This window comes from Lathamus discolor, chromosome 3 (genome assembly GCF_037157495.1).
Source record: "Lathamus discolor isolate bLatDis1 chromosome 3, bLatDis1.hap1, whole genome shotgun sequence".
Lineage (NCBI taxonomy): Eukaryota > Metazoa > Chordata > Aves > Psittaciformes > Psittacidae > Lathamus > Lathamus discolor.
Window position 1 is genome coordinate 123,973,672 of NC_088886.1, and position 20,547 is coordinate 123,994,218.

The 20,547-nt window shown below is 44.5% G+C and overlaps 1 protein-coding gene and 1 non-coding gene across 2 annotated transcripts in view; one reads left to right on the forward strand and one right to left on the reverse strand.

Moving 5' to 3' along the window:
- CLASP1 (cytoplasmic linker associated protein 1) overlaps positions 1 to 20,547 on the forward strand; it is a 179,966-nt gene that overhangs the window by 44,371 nt on the left and 115,048 nt on the right. The window contains exons 3-8 of the mRNA XM_065671467.1: positions 2,825 to 2,903; positions 3,161 to 3,264; positions 3,752 to 3,843; positions 3,931 to 4,006; positions 6,783 to 6,880; positions 8,101 to 8,168. Coding sequence (XP_065527539.1) covers positions 2,825 to 2,903; positions 3,161 to 3,264; positions 3,752 to 3,843; positions 3,931 to 4,006; positions 6,783 to 6,880; positions 8,101 to 8,168 — 517 coding nt within the window. The remainder of the gene's footprint in view (positions 1 to 2,824; positions 2,904 to 3,160; positions 3,265 to 3,751; positions 3,844 to 3,930; positions 4,007 to 6,782; positions 6,881 to 8,100; positions 8,169 to 20,547) is intronic.
- Positions 1,584 to 1,701, reverse strand: LOC136012430 (U4atac minor spliceosomal RNA). The gene has a single exon (XR_010611729.1). It is a non-coding gene; the product is annotated as a U4atac minor spliceosomal RNA (small nuclear RNA).

Consider the following 20,547-nt stretch of genomic DNA (forward strand, 5'->3'; position numbering starts at 1 on the left):
GACCTGTGCTGATGTAAAGCCTTGGAATAGCTCCATAGTTATTGTCACTGCAGTGTTGCCTGAGATTTTGGATGCAGAGCTGCCGTTCCTGTGTCTTAGTGTGGAGCAGTGCCTGTGGCTGGCTTCCTGGGGAGGGCTGTGCTGTGAGATCCCAGCAGTGGGTGGCTGCTCACAGGGCCCATCGCTGCTCTGGCCCTGTGTGACAGCATCCCTGCTCCTGAGGTTCCTCCTGGTCATTGGTGTGTGGTAGTTCAGGCAGAGCTTGAGAAACTGCCTCAGTGGTAAACTGAGGTGGGCTCTGCAGTGCAGTCAATGCAGTGCAGTAAGGGGTGGAATTCAATTGCCAGTCATGCCCTGGGTTTTCTGTTATATAATGGATCTGTTGGATCTGTCAATCCAGACAGGTTTTCAACCTCCAGCAGTTAGAGGCAAGTGTCACACTGGAGTTGATAATGAATCCATTATGGTAGGGAATAACACCTGGTCAACCCCAGTGGTTGCTTCTGCAGTAGCTGTCCAAGCACACTATAATCAGTGTGTTAATTAGCTCTCAATTTCTATGAGCACACCAGCCAAAAGTCTTGGGAGGCTTAGCTCATGCTCCTTGTCTGATCCTGCAGGAATAGCTGGCTATGTTTACACTGTGCTTGTTTCCTTCGTGTTTCACTGATGAGTTCCCCTTGCTCTTTCTGGCTTGCAGGCAGTTTGGAGAAGAGGTACCCGTCTCCAGGGATCAGATTTATCTCCGGGGCACACGGCCAGAATTGCAAGCAGCAGACTTAAGACTTTGTGCAGGGTGCTGCTGTGGCGGGACCCTGATCTGACAGCCATGAGTGATGACTGGCATTCTGAGTCCCAGTGCCTTTCCTTAAAAGCATCTCTCGGCTGATGAGAGGCATTCCCTTGCCTGGGCTGTGCTGCCATACCCTAGCCGGGAGGAGCTGAGTGGGCAGTGACTGGCCTTTAGGCAGCTGATGAGCATTTGATAAGAGTAGATTAAATCTGGTTGTGCAAGGTGAATGTGGAAATGTGACATGGCTTATAACAGCATGAGGAAAACTCTCCTCTGGCATATGCAGATTCTAGATCTTGATGGCACTCTGGTAATTATGCTGAATTACAAAAAAAGGAAGAAAAATCACATGGTTGAAGGATCTGTCTCTGTGATGGGAGGAAACTGCGGGAGCTGCGTGTAGAGGGCGAAGGGATATGTTGGGGGCTTTGTTTGAGAAGTTTCTTTTCAGTGGACTGGAGCCGGCCGTTGCCTCTGCACTGTGCAGGGCTCCCGTGCTGAATTCGGAGCGAATCTGAGGCGAGCTGAAGCTTGGGTTACAGACCCACGGGGTGCAGCAGCCATGCAGCTCCAGCGGGAAGGTTAAACTCGGTACAGCTTCTGGTCGAGAAAAGCGGGGGGTGGGGGGGAGGAAGAGCACTAAAGCGCCGGGAGTGCCGCCGTCTGCCGCGTTGTCAGAGCGCAGCGGAGACAAAGCACCAACCGGTGCCACGGCAGGCCGGGACTCGGCGCAGCGGGAGCATGGGACAGGCGGTTGTGGTGAACGCGCCGGGCACACGCCGCGGTGCGAGGTTCCAAAAATTGCGCCGCGCACGGGGCGGGCGCCGGTTGTGTTGCTCAAGGCGTTAGCAGGGCTGCCCTCGCCATGCGCTCCTCGGGCAGCCGCGCAACCCCCAGATAAGGACGGTTAGGCGGCACGCACCGCGCGCCTCCCTGCAGGGGAAAGCTGACCGCGCCCTAGGTCCGGGCGAGGGGCGGCGCGCCGCCGGACCCGCTCCCCCGCCGCCCGGCCCGGGGCCGCGCTCCGCTCGTTGCGGCACGGAGAGCGGCGCTGCCGGCCGCCTCCGGCCCCGGTGGAAGCCGTTTTTGTCGACTGTGGGGCGCTACCCAGAGTGCTCAGCGCCACGCGGGTGATATTTGCATAAGGGGCTGGCCAGCCATGCCGGGCTGAGGCGAAGCGCGTCCTCTGCCGGCTGCCCGGCACGGCCGGGCGTGTGAGTGGGTGGCACAGGGTCCGCAGGGAGCGGGGCTGCGCTGTGCAGCCCGGGTAGCGCCGCCGCGGGGGCCTGGCCGCCCGTTGCATTGCTGTGGATTACAGACCTCTGTGCTTCACTCCAAAGACCTACGGAGAGATGGCTCATACCAGAACTATCGCAGTCTGCAGGGTCTTGCCAAGTATTTAGTATACAAGTGGCACAGTACGTTCAGTATGCAGTGTAGGTATTTTTTGTAGTTATTAAATTGCGTTAATCGGAGTGGGTTTTCTGATCCTAAAACTTTTCTCACACAAAGTGTTTTTGCCTTGGCTGCAGTTGGGTCATGAAAGTGTTAGGCTTAATTTCTGCAAGTCAGTAATTAACTAGCTGTTAGTGCACATCATTTTCTAATTATAATTACAATAAGTACAGTAATTACAATTAGCTAGAAATGTTGGCTACAGCAAATATTGAAATTGTTATACATATTGTATGGGTATGTTGCACATATGTATGAATTTAGCATTGACTGGCAATTACAGGTGTTGGCTTTGTCAAGTTCTTGGCGGTGAATTTTGGCTACTAGATGTCACAGGGAGCAATGATTTGCGGACTTTTCTGTTTGCAAGCCACTTGGTTTGTCTGTCAGAAGCCACGAAAAGAGGAGTTGTGTGTACCTATACAATGCTGGTATCTGAGCAGTGCTGGTGGCATGGATGAGAAGGGGCCCTTCTCCCAGGGGAGCATGTGCCAGCACTCCCTTCTCTTGGATGTGTTGGCTGAGGGCAGGGGCAAAGTGCTGTACGCTATAACACCATTTGTTCTGTGCTTGCAGGTGGTTCTCCTGGGGATTGATATAATTTCTGCATTAGTATCCCGCTTGCAAGATCGCTTCAAGGCCCAAATTGGCACAGGTAAGGGCTCTGTGTGTGTGTGTGTGTGTGCACGCGGAGGGGGGATGTCACCATTGCTCTTTTGGGATCTGCTGTGGCTGCTGTATACAAAAGCGGCTTTCTCTCCAGAAGAGCACTTGGGAGGCTCTTGGAGGTTTCAGGCTCTGCTGAAGGGTGGGAGGGGTGGTCCCTCCATCCATGTAGGGAGGGAGCAGAGGGGCTGTGCTACTCTGAGTTTTCTTTGGAGGGATTTGGATGTTCATGTTTTCTTTCCTCAGTGCTGCCAAGTTTACTTGATAGGCTGGGAGACTCTAAAGACTCGGTGAGGGAGCAGGATCAGACCTTGCTGCTGAAAATCATGGAACAAGCTGCTAACCCTCAGGTATGCTTGAAAGCCCTTTGCAGTGTGAGTGACTGACTGGCTGCTTAAAAAGGAGAACTTTTCTGTCAGAGGGTTTCCTCCTGTGGCTCTGTCTTAAGTGGCTTCATCTCCCTACACCTTGTTATGAGATATTTGCTTCTCTTGGGAATGCTGTTGCATGTCAGGATATACATGGGAGTGTCAGTGGATTTCCCAAGGATGAGATGAGTGGATGTCAGAGTAGTAGTTCTGGGTCTTTGGAAGGTACTTGCTTTCAGTAACTAAAAGTACTGTTTTAACTAGTGAGGAATTACTGTGAAGTCAGCTCAGAACAAAGAATGACAGATCTAAAACTGTCTTCCAGCTTCTTGTCCTGTTCTGCTTGGATGGGTGTAAAGCTTATGTTTAAGCTCCAGAAATGTTATAGTATATATCTTCTGGAAGAAAGAATCTGTGTCTTCCCCTCCTCCTTTCTTTCCTGTCTCACCTCATTTTCTGTCTTCCACAGTATGTGTGGGACAGGATGCTAGGAGGATTCAAACACAAGAATTTCCGGACAAGAGAAGGGATTTGCCTCTGCCTTATTGCAACACTCAATGCGTAAGTCAGAACCTCCTGCAGACCTGTATTATGTACGCAAGCCTGGTCTGTGATTCACACCGATGCTCTCTTGTTCTTTGTTCCCAGATCTGGAGCTCAGAGTTTAACACTGAGTAAGATAGTGCCACATATATGTAACTTACTTGGAGATCCGAACAGCCAGGTAAGCTTTTGGTGTGAGTCACATCTAAAGGTTGTGCTGATTGCCTTGTTGGTAAGCAGGGCTCTGTGTTCTGCCTAGTAAATTAGCTAATTGTGCTTCTGGTGGTGAGCTCTGAACAATGCTGTTCATGAAGAGCCCTTTTTGAAGAGCTGTTTTTGAAGAGCCCTTTCTGAAGTGATTTGAAGTATTGCCTAAACCAGCACAGCAATCACTCCAAGAGTTCAAAAGAACAACACGAATCTGTAGATGATACGAACAGAGCAGGAAACCTTTGTGGGAAGGGAACTGCTGTGATTTACAGTCTGAATGCAGGGGAGGCTGCAGGGAACCCTCTGGGCTTAGTGCAGCATCCTTCATCTTCAGAGATGAACCAGTCTGGGCAGGGAGGGCAGATGAGACCGGTTGGACAGCCTGGCTATGTGTACTGCCAGAAGTTGTACGGGAAGATTCTGAATAAGGTGTGGAAGGAAAGCAAGCTGTACTGGAACCCTAAATCAGCAATGCAAGCCAAATGAAAATACATGTTGGAAGGATTCTGTCACTTCTATATGCTTTTTGTCCTGCCCTGGACAGGACCTAACCTGAAACTAGATGCAAGTATTAGTGAGAAGGGGGGGGAAAGGAGGGAAAGCAGGGTGTAAACTTGTCATATAACATGTAGTAGCAGGTTTTGAATATTCCTTTTGCCCTCCCAGCATGGGTGACATGTGATCCAGGTCTGGTATGTTTAGCTGGAGAGAAGTATGGGGTGGCCAGCTGGGGAATGGATTTGCATTGTTCAGGGAGTTAGCTGTAGTCCCATGGCTGTTGGGGCCTCCCTTTGCTGAAGAGGGACTGAATGTGAAGCAACCTTCCTTTGCTGGTTGTGCCCATGCAGGAGGATAAACCTGTTACCCCAAGAAGTTTCTGAGAAAGTTTAATGTTCAGGGTCTTTCATAGTTTTTGAGTTGTGACTGAGCAAGCTCTTATTCTTCAGGGTGTGTGTGGGGGGTACTTGTGGCACAGACACACACCTTGGTCCTGCCATTGATGAGCTAGTAAATGAATCAGAAAGTTGGTGAGGGCACTGACACGTGTTTTGCCTCTGCAGTGCCTCTTCTATGTGCCTGGCATAGCTCATTATCCCAGTACCCAGCTGCAGGGGGAAATGGGGCTGATCTCTTGCACCTTCTCCTGGGTTTGGTTCCTCATCCCAGAAAGCCCATGCCCAAACTGATCAGACAAGTGGCTGTCAAAGTGTCTCCTGGCTGAGCAGCACCTGCCTTGGGGCGGGGGCTGGTCCTGGCCTCCCCTAGGGCTGCTTCTGTGCTGCTGGTGCCCTCTGTGGCTGGGGAACCTGATGCTCGGTCAATGCTGCCCTCTCTTGGTGAGAGATGATGAAAAAACACATACCCAGGTCAAATGCGGTGTTTTCCCTTCTGTTGTGGACATAGAAGCTGTTCTGTTACTGCTCTTTTCAGGAAGAGTAGTTGTTTCCTACTAGCATCTGGTATGACAACAGTATTTAAACTATGGTTACTGCTCAATTTTATTTTTGAGTGAAGCTTTGTTATTGCTGTCATAGACTAAACCCAGTGTGATAGTAGTGGCTCCCTGCCTTACCCAATGTGGGGTTTACCCAGTCCTGAAACTGTACCTCTGATTAACTTTATACACAGTCCTTCCAGATCATGCAGCCATGCCTCTGCTGCTGATGTGTGGGCATGGGCCCCAGGGCAGGGGGACTCACTTCAGGTGTGTGAGGTGCCACTCATGCGCTGCCACTTCTCCTCCTTGGCTGTTGGAGTCAGAGCAAGGCTGGGTTAGGGTCTGTATAACCAGAAGCTGGGGGACATCAGAGAATCTCTACTGAGCTGTGCCCAGAAGTCCTGCCTGGTTGCATATGGGGCTGGTGGGCAAAAAGAAGAGAGGCAAGACCATTGAGTTAAGGGCTGGTGTGAGTGAAGGCAGGGGTTTGGGAACTAGCAGTGACCTGCTGAATGGGAAGGCTGTGGAGCACAGCGGGGCAAGATGAGCGCAAGTCAAGGGTTTTGTTTTTTTGTCTAGGAAGCAGGGCACATATACCTACCTGTCCTTTGACTCCTGCCTATGAGTCTAGCTTTTTTCCCACAAAATATCCTCTGTCTAGTCCTGATGTGTGCTGGTGCTTTGATAATGCCAAGCCATCTTCTAAGAAGCAGAAATGCTCTGTGGGTATTTCTGTAGGCAAAGCAGATACCTTCTCTGCCTCATGGAGAAAGGGGGTTCAGTCCGAAAGGTGACACTTTAATCACATTGTGGCTCTTCTTTTGGGTGATGTGCTCAGCGATTTCTCGCAAATCAGTTTGGAAAACATGCAAAATTCATGGTGATTGATTATGCTTCCTTCCATATTTTATTAACACAGAAACACGTTTATAAGATGGCATTAAAAATTGGTTTCTTTTATAACATACTAGCAATATAAGGTCTATTTGTGTGTGTGTCCTTGCTTTTTTAGTCTAGTAAATATATCTGTTGAATACAACGCGTGGAGTTTGGCAGAGGCAGCCAAGCTACTTGTGTGTATCCCTATGTATGAAACTTTTCATCTTGCGTCTTGACTGCCATTTCAGTTAAATTAGACCTCTTGATACTGCTAATATCTGAAATGCAGGGGTGGAAGCTCGTTCCTGAGCACTGTGGTAATGGCTATAATGGCAACTGTTGAGAAATATGCAGATTTCTTCCTCCAAGGTAGGACAAGGATTTATCTAAATTACAAAGATGATTGATTTCTCTCATGTCTCGCATTCAGGTTCGAGATGCAGCAATAAACAGCCTTGTGGAAATTTACAGACACGTTGGTGAACGTGTAAGGGCTGATCTCAGTAAAAAAGGATTACCCCAGTCCCGGTAAGTTGTAATATCCTTATGTCTTCACTGTTTTTGGGCTGCTTTTTATTCCCTTCCTTCCTTTAAAAGGCTTCAGGAGCTGCATGACTGAACCTTTTCGTGGGATCAGGGTTGTTTTGTATGTGGTTTTTTTTTTTTTTTTTTTTTTTATATCATACACTCAGGTTTCCCTTGATGTAGGTCCTGTACCTTTGGCCAAGGATGCCACAGCATCTTTGGAAAAGCAGTAACATAACAGATGTGTAGTTAACTGATTTAAGATTTAATGTGGTGTTTTTTCTGGATGTTCTGCATGTGTAGAGGGGACTCTTCAGAGTAGCCTTCGTTTATGCAGTTTAGAAGAAGAAAAACCAATACAGTCAATATCATCAGTTCCAAGGCTTTATTAAAAATCATAACGAACCAAAACCCAAAAAAACCTGTCTCCCCAAAAACCCCAACAGCCCACACCAAACAAAAAAAACAACCCTAATTTCCCCCTCCCCCCAGCCCCAGTAAAAAAACCCCACCCCAAAACCCAAGCCCTGTCCCTCTGTGCCTGCCACTTCAGGTGCAGTAAGAAGCTGTTCCATGTTTTGCCAAAAACTCCAGTGCACAGGGTGGAGTGTGGTTGGACCTGAGGATGGAGAAGATAGCAGTGTGTCAATGCACAGAGGGAGGAGGCAAGAGGTTATTTCAGAGGTGGGGTGCACGCCAGGGTAGGCAGTACTGTTGCCTTTGTTCTTCAGTGAAAATACCTGCTGCCACAATGTGGCTGAAAGTAATAAATTCTCTGGGAAGGATTAATGAGATGAGATAAGGGTCTTCTGCTCCACCAGGCCTGTGACACAAATGAGAGAAGCATCAGGGCCAAAGATAAATGTTGGGTGAAGTTGTTTTTTTAGGGGTAGGTTTTGTGGTATTTCTGCAAATATTTAAGATAAATGAAGTAATAATGGACTGGAAATGCATCTAGAATTAGACATGTTATGTCTTCAGTATTATAGTATTTCCAATTATATCTTACACCTCTGTAGATTCAGTTGTTTCTCAGTTTTTCTTATCTGCTGTTGCATGCTATGATACTTTTATTTTTCAAGTAACTTCCTTCTACAGTGACATTTTGGACAGTGCTCCCAATGACCTGAGTTAAGCAAAGTTTGTCCTAGAGCATCTTAAATTAAGAGATTCCTAAACATTAAATTCGTCTTTCATTGTGTATTTCTTTACTTTTCAAACAGGTTGAATGTAATTTTTACAAAATTCGATGAGGTCCAAAAATCTGGAAACATGATCCAGAATTCAAGTGGTGAGTAGGAGTATTTGCATTTTCTTGTTTTTAGCAGTTTTCAGTTGGTGAGACATTCAAATGGACATGGACACAGAACAGTCATTCTGTTAAGGAAGAAAAGTATGGGTGATCAGAAATATATACATAGGTTTTGCAACACATAAAATTGCTGTTCAGTTAATCTGCTCGGTCTTCATAGTAGTATTGGAAGGAGAATGTTCCTTGTCTGAGACTAGTAGCTTGCTGATTGAAAAAAGTGTTTATTACTGCTTTTCTTATAGATAAGCTTATGAACTAGAAAGTATTTTCAATTAAGTATCACTCATTTTTTAGGAATAGAGTTTTGAGAGAATTCTCGGTGAGGGAATTAATTTTTCTGCCAACAGCTGAGTAGAGCAGAGATGAAGAACATGGGTTCAGTGCTGTGCGTTCCTATCAAGCCCCCACACTCTGCAAGGCCAGGAGCAGGAGAGGCGATGTCCCCATTCTTTCCCACCATGCTCTCAGAAACCAAGAGAACAGAGGTGTCTCTGCTCTTTTAAATTGTAAAAAATACCTTTTTCACTTCTAGGCACCATTCTTCTTGCCAAATTAATTTTAAAAATACAGTAAACTTTATTCCTGCAGGACCTAATAAAATTGACTTACTTGAAAAGTCTGAAGTTGTATTTTGGATTATTCAGAAATGTGGTGCGATATTCTCTTATATGTTTGGGAAGATGAAGACTTAGTGCAGGTTCCTCTGTGATGGAATGAGTTAAAATTATGCCTTTGCATAATGTATTGGTACATGAGGCTTACAGTGGCAAAAAGATGCAGTTGAGAAACAAATGTACCTTTTTTTTAAGGGGTGGGTTCCCCCCACCCCTTAAAATAAATTTAATAATGGATTACATTTTTAATCCGTTAGCAAACATCTTAAGACTTACAACCTCCAGGTGTTTGTTCTGAAATCCTAACTCTAACTGAAACAAGCTTACTGCTGATCCAGCTTCTCTGCTTTCTGTTTGGCTAGGCTAAGGTAGAACTTTTGTTTTGCTAGTAGTGGAACAGATTGGGCTTTCAAAACCAGAAAGTTAAGTTGATGCATCACTCCACTATGTAGATTGCTGTGGTCTGGATTTCGAGGAGGCAGACTTGTGCTCTCTGGTGAGAAGTATTGCTACATGGTCTTTTTAACCATCACCCCTTTGGTGGGATGATGACTGTGGGTGGGATTTCTGTTGGGTTTATTCTCTTTGCAGACGGGGAAGGATTTTGGAGCTTAATGTACCTCTAGCCAAATTTAAGCTAAGTTTCCGGAGGGTTTTTTCTAGCCCAAATGAAGGTGATTTTGGTAGAAAATCGAGTCGGTCACAATGGATTAGAAGAGTATTTAATATGAAATATGTGGGGTACGTGTAAGAATACACATGAAGAGGAAGAAACTAGAGTTAGTTCATTTGCAATGTAAGTTTTAACTATGCAGTCATTTTAGCATTCACACATCCCAGAACTGTACCAGAGATATCACTTGTGAATCCTTGGTTTTTGAGAAGTGGCTCTGGTCTCCAGTCTGAACATTCTAGTGCATGGTGTGATGTGATTCAAGGCTGCTGGCACCATGGAAAACATCAAAAGCAAGATGGGACAATTGGGATGACCTGTTCTGGGTAGGCAATTCTTACTACCATCTCTTTCCAGGAGAGCAAGCCATCTGTTTTAAAATTACCAAAGAAGGATTCCATAGGAACTTTTTTTTTTTTTATTTTTTAAATACATGCAAGGAAAGCATCTATGCATGTTAGATCTTCTAGTTTTATTAGAGTTGTTTTTTCTTGTAGTACCCCTTTCTCTGTCACTGTTTTGGTGAATTTGAAGACTTAATGTTTGTGCAGGCACAGTGCCTGAGACCTTACACACACTGTCTCATGCCCTTGACTCCATCGACAGGCTTTTTGTGCTTCTTGACACAAGTACTCCTGTGTTACCCACTCTGCTTAATGTGATCTGCTGGTGTTTCACTGCCCTTGCTTGCACTCTGTCTGGATGCAGTCCTTAGAGTGTGTGTGTTAGCATTTCTCCTCTGTTAATATCCTGTGTGGACACTGAGACCAAAAATAGCCTGGGGGAAAGGGAGTTGGGGGGAAGTGGAGGAGTATTAAAGGGTCAAAGAGAGCAAGGTGTGGAAAGGATAGGATATCCCATTGTTCTGCCAGAAACGTTTAATCTTCCCTAACAATAAAAACAAAAAAAGTCTGTAGTTGCACGAGTTATTTTTAAGTAGCTCTTATTTGTGAAGCTAATGAAAACATAATTTATTAATACTGCTTTTTGTGCATGCGAGGGGAGGGTTCAGTTCCTTGTAGTCCTATAGGCTGGTTTGTTGCTTCTTCCTTGCCTGCCAAGCGCAGCACAAATACAGCGTATATGCTCACCATATCTAACATGTCAACAGCTCTGTACAACTTTCAGCTTATCTTTTTGAGGTTGTGTAAGCCAGGGGAGGATGCTTATCTTCACTCATGGTCACAAGTTTATTATGGCCTAAAAGCAAACCAGATTTGTCAGGTTATTTGTGTCCCTGACACCTCCTGGAGCTTTTGAAAAAAGGTGGCACTTTCAGCTGTTGTCAGAGTCATCAGGAAAGATGATGGTAAGTATTGCACATCCCGATGATCTGCCTTTCTCAGGAAACAGCTGTCTCAGTTTTATTAATCCTCTGAGTCTGGCAGAGTCCAGCATTGATTATGGGGGCCTTTGTCTCTGACTGTACTATTGCCCCTTTTAAATTATAACACCATGAGCCAAACATAGCCCCAGTGCTTTAACCTTGCATGTAACCTAATGTATAACCTTCATGTTACGCCGCCTGGATCAGGTGACTTCAGGCCATGTGGTGCAGTTGTGCTTTGTCTCAAAAGCTTGAGTTTGGTCTTCTCTGTAGCTGCCATGTACTAAGTCTACCTCTATGCAGGCTGTGTGAGGGTCCCAGAGGTTTTGGGAGGCAGACTGACAAATGTTTATGCAGACTGCAGTCTGTAAGCCCTTCTCAGTGTAAAACGGTGCTGTCGAAGGAGGAGAGTTAGCTCACTTGCATGGGGTTTTCTGCCCTTGTCTGCTGCCTGTACCTGCTGCAAAACAGACCTGGCTGAAAAGTAACACGCTTCACCCCTTGGGGAAGGGCTTCTTGTTGCTCAGGGCTAATGCATGCCTCTGAAATAAAGGTTAACTGAAGTTACATCATGGCTTCCCAGCACACTAGCAAGATCAACTCTTAACTCTTTTTAAATGTGATCCTGTGGGTGAATATGGTGAATATCTACTCTGGTGGATAGCTTGGGTGGGTAACCAAGAGCAAGTTGTTGGCAGAAGTGTCACTTGTAACCGAGTGCTGGCCCAGGAACACTGGAATTAGGCTATTTACAACAAGACTTGAAAGTGGTTGTCAAACCTGACTTACTGCAGAACATAGCTGAACTGGGCAGGTGAGAAAGTGACTGTGGCTTCTTAAATAGTGAAATATGGCAAAAGAACTGGTTGAAGACGAATGATGACTAAAACTGGTCTCTTAGCACCAAGGCTGCTGTTTGGGATAACAGCTTCCTCTACCAGCTCACTGAGGATTCAAGTGAAAGTAAGCAATTGCAGAAGTATTATTCGGGTATCAGGAGTAATTCAGAGATCAGCGAGTATGCTGCAAATTGTACATCATTTCTGAACTAATGGTTTGCAAGTCACAAACAAACAGAAATCTTAGTCTGCTAGAAAAGGTGTTTCAAATAATAGGGCATTTTCTGATCTCATAAATCTAATGGATCAACTCTAATCAGAATGTGATTTTTAAGTCTATGAAAATAATGAATGTGGTTTCTATTAACTTACTTTCTGTACCATGGTCCTTTAGTGCTGCTTTGGGTTTATCTTGAATTGCTTGATAATTTTTTTGGCCAGGCTTTGTTTTTATCAGTAATACAGGAATGAAATACGTAGTGGGGTGTGGGGGAGGCTTGCAGAGTAGTCTGAGGTGTTTCATTAAGTTGTAGGGAGGTTTTGGCATGCCTGAACTATGCTGCTTGTTGCTAGGCTACCACCAGCCTTACAGCTAGAACTGAAGTTAAAATCCATGTTGGATTTCTCGATGATTCTCAGTGCATCTCTATTTAGTTATTTGGCATATAATTAGTCAGCTTCTTGAAGCAAAAATTATAGTTTTTCCTCCTTTGGGCTTTCAGCAAGCTAATTATTTTTGTGTAACTGCTTTTGCTAATTATGCAGATGCCTTATTCTGGGACAAATATATTTTCAGCATGAAAGCCAGTAATTGCCAGCTAGTCAGCTGCTGTATTTGTGTGGCATTGTGCGATGATCCTTAGTTGGATGTGATACAGAGAGAGGGGGTATTTGACAGAGACTACACGAAATTCATGCTGTATGGGTTTCCTTGGTATTACATCTGTAAGACCTGAACATAAAGTGTACAGTTTTTTCATGTATCTGAACTGTCTTGATCGGACCTGGATTTCAGAACAGATTAAGAATGAAGTAAGCGAATTGCTGAGAGATACAGGCTGATATACAGGAAATTATGACTGAAACCAAAGCTATTAGTAATCAAAATATTTCAGTGTTGTGGGTTGTTTTTTTTTATGCTCATGATCATTGCAATATAATATGACATTCCTTTACATAAGTCACAGTTTTTGGGAAATGATTCTACATTGGTGCATGCAGGATTAGTGTGGTGGTGAGGAGTACGGTGGTACCTGTGAGTAGAGAGGGGATTGAACTTCCTCATCTATGTTGCATTTTGACTTTACTTGGGAGAGCAAGATTTAGGGATAGTGGAGGTGGCAGTGGTCTTGGGCTGCAAGGAAATCAAAGCAGATCTTAAAGCCAGAAGTCTGGAGCTGAGATCTCCCTCACAGATACTTGCACTGAGTATGGTGGGGAGAGGATGCAATTTCAGTAGTTGTCTATGTAAGTTCTAAGAGTAAGCAAGTTAATCAAAACAATGCTAAAATAGCAGGTGTGATAATTGTAGTTACTGGAAGCCTATGAAGAAGGAGCAGTGTTATTCTTGAGTAGAACTACCTCTTTATTTGAGATATTTAAAGTAAATATGCTATTTGCTGAATGAATTCTCCTGTAGCAAGAATTTTTCATATATCTATTATCTGATGTATTGTGCATGTTGAAACTATTTTTAGCCATTTAGAAGAGTATGGTAAGGAATGCAGAATTCTAAGCAAAATTTCCCTGAGAGTTTCTGAAAAGAAGTTATTTACTAAATCAAAAGCTAAGGATTCTGATCTATTCAGGGTATACTGGCCATCCCTCAAAGAATTAAGTTAAAATATTAAGTATTTTGCCTTGCAGGTATAGTTTAATATACTGCAAACATCAAGCAAGGAATGACTACTTACCTAAACAGAGGTTTTTAAACAGATCTTTTCTTCGATATTCCTTGAGCATGTCCACAATTGTTAATGCTATGTGCAACCAGTATTGCTGCTAAAAATAACATTAAAATCTGAATCTGTTGAAATTAGATGTGTCATATTTAGTCATGGTCTTGGATGAGCAAGGAGCTTTATACGGACATTTTAAATTGCTGAATTATGTTACTGAAAAATGCTTGGAAACATTCCCTTGCTTAACAGCTTTGTGGTAAAAGAATTCCTTCCGTTTCAGAAGTGATTTTGCATTTTGCTGATAATCAAGAAGTCCAACTAGAATAAACCCCACCCAGTTAAAATCTGAATATTCATGATGGATTGTGTCCCTGCCCATGGCAGGGGAGTTGGAACTAGAGGAAGCCTCCAGGTTGGACGAAGCCTTAGGTGGGATGGTTTAGTGTGAGGTGTCCCTGCCCATGGCAGGGGGGCTGGAACTAGATGATCTTGAGGTCCTTTCCAACCCTAGCTATTCTATGATTCTATGATTCTTTATGAAGTTGAAAACTTGAGACTTGAGGCAATTAGATGGAAACTAGAACTATTATAAATTCCTGTGTTTTGCTGGTAATAAAGCTGAGTCACTGAATACTATTTGGTATTTATTATAAGGAGGACAAATCACCCACATTTCTGAAGCAGTTCCATGCATCTGTGGGTGTGGTGTATTGCTTGTTTGTCAACACACATCCAAGCAGCAGAATCACAGACTGGAAGGAGGGATGGCTGTCTGTGTTAACACAGATTGATTTAGAAGCAACAAACATAACTCCTTGTGCAATTCAGTTTCTGTTATGGCTTGTTCTGTATGAATACTGTTTTCAAGTTGAAATAGAAAATTAAATAGAAAATTCATTTCATTGACTCAGTGTTCCTGTGGCATGAAAAAAAGCAAGGAAATACTTTCACTTGCACAGGAGCAGAGAGAGCAGTAATGTCCAAGTGGTATTTGGATGCGTACTCTTAATTCATAGCACATCCTTGTGGAAGGTATAAATGGACAAGATGAGCTTTGTGCCTTTTGTGTTACACAACTTGGTAAATAAGCACATTACTGCCTCCTGGATTTTAGATTCTCAAGTTTGGAAGGGAGGGATGTGAGCAAGTGGGCATAGGAGGATGCATGGGGCTCAGCTGAAAGCAGGCTTTTATTTTGGAGGAGAGGTGGCAATCACTGCCTGCTAGGTCACACTGAGTGAGGGTGGAGAGTTTGCTGGTGGCTAAGTTGCTGAGAGATGTACTGTAGGGCTGCTGGGCTGCTCCTGGAGCACAGTGCTCTTACCCAGCATCTCACTGGCACTGCAGATGACTACAGGGAAAGGTAGGTGCTAATGAATGTGCCACAGGGGGATGGACGGGTTTATTTGTTAGTGTCTGAATATTTGCCTGTCAAATTTCCTTTTTAATGGTGTGAAGAGATTGCTTCAATCTTGCAGTAATAGTGGAACTTTTAAAAATAGCTGTAAGCATCTGTAGCCTGGCGGCATCAAGCTCAGTTTAAGCTTTCATAAAATATGATAAATGATCTGTTTGGCAGGGCAAAGGAAGAGGATGTGTGTGTATATATACAGGAACAGAACAGGTTGCGAGAGGTGAAGGACAGGTATTTTCAGATGCCCTTCCTGGTCTGTGATGTTTTTGAGTGATCCCTGCAGCTTTCATCTCCTAACTGTTCCCTTTTGCAGCATCAACTGGAAAGATTATTTAAATTGGTTATAAGTACTTTTAAATTAGTATTGAATCATAGTTCCAAAAATGTGCCAAATGGAGACAATGCTGGCTTTTCTGCATTTTTTTGTTTTAACTGCATTTCTGTAACAGACAGGATATCTGCAGAAGTCAGAGGGGCTGGAGGGGGCTAGGTGAAATGGAAAGGCAGAGGAGCTCTGTGTCTGTTCACCTGTGGAGAGCTAATTTACAGCATGAATGCATGTATTGCATTTATTTTTGGTGCATCAGAAGCCTGTGCTTTTCGTCTTAGCATTTGGAGGAAGTGCTTTCGTTAGCCATCTTTGCAAAAGCTGCATCGTTTTTCTTCCTCTGTTCTCTCTGTTCAGTGTACCTGTTGTCCTGTTGGAATCCTTATTACACTGTGGGTGTAGCAGACTAAATTTAGGAAGTGTGAGATTGTTGGTGTCTGAGTTTTATAGACTTCGGTTTTGTATTGATTTTTTAAATTTTTTTTCCTGTCTCAAAGTGCAAGTTAATTTGCAGCTTTTTCTTGGTAATGGAATAGACAGTGGAAATTACCTGGGCAAATTGAATGCTGTGGGGCTGATACAATGTGCCATTTTTATGGGCATTTCTTCATTTTAGGGGCTTGGGTCCTTTTGGAATATTATGGTTTCACAGTGGCATTTATTACACATTTTCAGAGCAGGCAGGGGATGTGTGTGTGGTGTTACTTATGAACAGCATGTAAATGCCTCCCAACTCTGGGAGTAAACCACCAAAATCTATCTAGGTTAGTTCTCCTTTTCATTGTGTACTGCATCACCTGTCAGTGGACAGTGTCACCATCTACACCTGAGATACTCTTTCGCTCTGGCTGCTCCTTTCCTGGTGAAGAGAGTAGTTCTTAAATTATTTTTCCAGAGTTGGAATTGTGTTGGATAATTAATGTACTTAACTGCTTATTAAAGAAAACAAGCACATATTTGTTGTTAATGAAGCATGATGATTTCATCATGCTGTGAACTTCTCAGCTTTGAAACATCGGCTGGTGGAATGAAGAGCCTGGAGCCATAGTCCAGCTAGTCTTATCTGCTGGGAAATGTCTGACCTTCAGGTCACCATTGGTTGTCTGAATTGTGGTAGTAGCAAATGTCAGAAGAAAAGTAAGTGTGTTAGTTGCTAGTGCTATTGTGTCTTCTGGATTGAATCCAAAGTATCTTGATCCAAGGATTTCCTTGCAATAAATCAGTATACCAGAGTTACTTTGGTTATTTGTGTATCATTGCTTCTCTAACCCCTGATGGTTTTATATGAACACAGAAATGCTCTTTTGGCAAAGCTTTAGTGTAACCAAGTGAACCACTCTACCGCTGCATTTCATGGTATTTCGAACAGACATGTATGAAATGTAGGCTAGAGGAGTGGCAGCTAAATGGTGAGATGGTGCTGTTTAGTGTGGACCTCGTGAGCAAAAGATCAACATGCACAATTCCATTAACAGTAGTGGAGGTTAAATGCGCAAATAGCCTGTATTTCTGGAGATAAGCTTCTTTATGCTGAGCCTATTCTCTTCCCCTTTGGTAAGAGTACCATGTGAATCTGAGGGACCTCAATGGTTATCTTAGAGAGCATGTTGCAAGGCTGAATCTAGAGTGCAGTGTCCATAAAAAAAATTGGAATGAAGCAGAAAAGATCCTACACCCTTCCCATGCAGACTGCAGTAATGTCTGGTAAAGCTGTGGAGGTCATCACATTTCAGTAATGCATAGTAGTGTTGCTATTTCTCTGCTGTGGTTTTGTCCTCCAATTTCTTATGTGTCTTTTGGTGTCAGGTTGGTTTCATCTGTAAAATAAAGCCTCAGAGGTGCAGTGGTGGTTGTCTTTATCTGGACCAGTTTCCTGCTATCTTCTGTGCTTCTTTGCCCAGCTGGCTCTCCATTGTAGATCTTTTCTTAGAAAGACTTTAGGGGTCAAGGCTTGAGCAATCTTAACTCCAGGGACAATTTCACAGGAAAGGACTAACTCTAAATCTCATGGTTTTGATGTTAACTTTGTCATTCATTATACACAACATCTTCCAGGGGCAGATTTGTCAATAAGATGGTCATATGCATGTATGTGCACCACATATCAATCATTCTGAATGCAGCAGCGGTTTTTAAGTCAGTTGTTTTAATTCTCAACAGTTCTCTGAGAGATGGGAGTACAAATTACGCAAATATCCTAAAGGAAAGCTTGCACTCTAAGGGCAACCTGTTGTATGTAAAGTGTTCCATACTTGTATATTCTGCAGATTTGTGAAGCTTGTTTGACATGTGTTTGTTTATGTATTTCACACACTCGGGCTTCAGCACTTGTGGAAGCACAGCGAAGTACGTCAGTGAGCACAAGTGAAGGTGTCACATGCTTTCTGCTGCTGTGGAAAGAATTACAAAAGTGTGCTTGACATAAGAGACTTTGCCTGAGGCTTGCAAGTATCTCAGGCTCCACAAAAAGTGGTGAAGGGATGGCGGGCGTCTTCCTTCTCCCTTTTCGTATGTTGGCTGGGTGCTGGGTTCTTGGGAGTAGTCTGATACCTTTTCTAAGTGAATGCTCTGGGCTATTTCTATATAGAATCACTGTCCCAGTTAGAATTAAATTGCTGTCCTTAATCAGCAGCCTCAGCAAAGGCTCAAGACTGCTTGGGCAGAGGGGGAGGGGAAATTAAATTCCTTGCACCTCTTGTGGAGCACTTTGAACTGCTGTGCTGCTGCTCATTTATTCAATGAGATCTGTTTTCAGGCTGAGCTTGTAACAAGTGAACTGAGTTCAGCTGCTGTAATTAGCAGCCTCTGAGGACAGCAGTCCCCCTAAGGGAATGGGTGAACTACAAGATAGGCTTCTATGGGCAATAAAAGTACATGAAATGTGTGTTTCTCCTGATGGTGACAAAGAGCATCCCTGCCCTTGCAGGACAGGGTGTATATAGTGTAACCACAGTAGCTGCAGCTTCTATAAGCCTGAGATTTTATTCAGGTGTATAGACTGAAGAGCACCTGGGTGGTTTCTAGAGAACCTAAGAGCAAATGCTTGCAGGCTTGAAGGTCTTCTCAAACGTAGTCACTTTTCATATTGAAATCATTGACCTTAGGCTGGATGAGATTAGGCTACCAAGTCTACTTATGAGAAAGACAGATGGTGTATGTAGTTTTAACATACAGTGATAGAACAATAACTGCAGTTACAGCCATGTGAGTTGAGGGCATGAAAAGGACCTTTTTTCTAAATACGGGAGTGGACAAATGCTGATTTGTTACTCCATTGGGAAGTACAGTTAATGCATTGTCTGTACTTGGTCCTCGTCTGGCATTACATTGCCCTCCTCCTTCATTATGTTTGGCTGAAGTATTTTGTTGGTATCTCAAGTATAGTGATGTGAAATAGAACAAAACCAAGCTATACTAAAAGCATCCTATTTTTGTAGTATTAACACAGCAAACGCTGTATAATGACTGGGTTTCTTCTGCCTGCTGAAGGAATTAATTCTGCCCTGCTGCTCTGTCAAAGGAATCCTTTTGTTGCATTGTGCAAAGCAGTCTGAGTCTCTTTCTTGTTTATTCCCCTGAAGCCCAAAACTGCAGACAGCCCTTGAATAATCCTGGCTTGGTCTACATCCTATGTGTAGCCTGCATGGAGCTCGCTGCAGCCAAATCTTCACAAAGAAAACTGCGAATGGCCACTTCTTTGCAATGGGCCTTCAGACAAGCCAGGTGAATCTTAGCACAAACAATGAATGCACTCTAGAGGAAGAGATAAATACCTTCATTCACTGTACAGTGTCACCTGCTTTTCTCAAGAATAGCAAAATCTGTGGCAACTACATCTCCAGTACTACACCTACACGTGTTCCTTTTCCTGTGGCAGACCTGTCCTGCCTTCCTTCAGAGCTTGTCAGGGCACTACAGAAGTCCTTTAGATGCTTGACATGGAAGTTTCTGGTATCAGATGCAAATACTAATGTCCAGTGAACATGAAGCATATCTGGACTTCAGTCATTGGAGACCAGGATGCATTGTGGTTTGATCAGAGAGTAGGAAACATAGGAAAAGAGTAGATATGAAAGATAGGAAAGAGAATCATAGAACAGTTAGGGTTGGAAAGGACCTCAAGATCATCTAGTTCCAACCCCCCTGCCATGGGCAGGGACACCTCACAGTAAACCATCCCACCCAAGGCTTCGTCCAACCTGGCCTTGAACACCGCCAGGGATGGAGCACTCACAACCTCCCTGGGCAACCGATTCCAGTGTCTCACCACCCTAACAGGAAAGAACTTCCTCCTTATATCCAATCTAAACTTCCCCTGTTTCAGTTTGAACCCGTTACCCCTTGTCCTGTCACTACAGTCCCTGACGAAGAGTCCCTCCCCAGCATCCTCATAGGCCCCCTTCAGGTACTGGAAGGCTGCTATGAGGTCCCCACGCAGCCTTCTCTTCTCCAGGCTGAACAGCCCCAACTTCCTCAGCCTGTCTTCGTACGGGAGGTGCTCCAGTCCCCTGATCATCCTCGTGGCCCTCCTCTGGACTTGTTCCAGCAGTTCCATGTCCTTTTGATGTTGAGGACACCAGAACTGCACACAATACTCCAGGTGAGGTCTCCTGAGAGCAGAGTAGAGGGGCAGGATCACCTCCTTCGACCTGCTGGTCACGCTCCTTTTGATGCAGCCCAGGATACGGTTGGCTTTCTGGGCTGCGAGCGCACACTGAAGCCGGCTCATGTTCATTTTCTCATCAACCAGCACCCCCAAGTCCTTCTCTGCAGGGCTGCTCTGAATCTCTTCTTTGCCCAATCTGTAGCTGTGCCTGGGATTGCTCCAACCCAGGTGTAGGACCTTGTACTTGCCGTGGTTGAACTTCATAAGGTTGGCATCAGCCCACCTCACAAGCGTATCAAGGTCCCTCTGGATGACATCCCTTCCCTCCAGCGTATCAACCGGGCCACACAGCTTGGTGTCATCAGCAAACTTGCTGAGGGCGCACTCAATCCCTCTGTCCATGTCAGCGATGAAGATGTTAAACAAGACTGGTCCCAACACCGATCCCTGAGGGACACCACTCGTTACCGGTCTCCAGCCGGACATCGAGCCATTGACCACAACTCTTTGTGTGTGGCCATCCAGCCAGTTCTTCATCCACCGAGTAGTCCATCCATCAAATTGATGTCTCTCCAATTTAGAGAGAAGGATGTCGTGTGGGACAGTGTCAAACGCTTTGCACAAGTCCAGGTAGATGACATCAACTGCTTTACCCT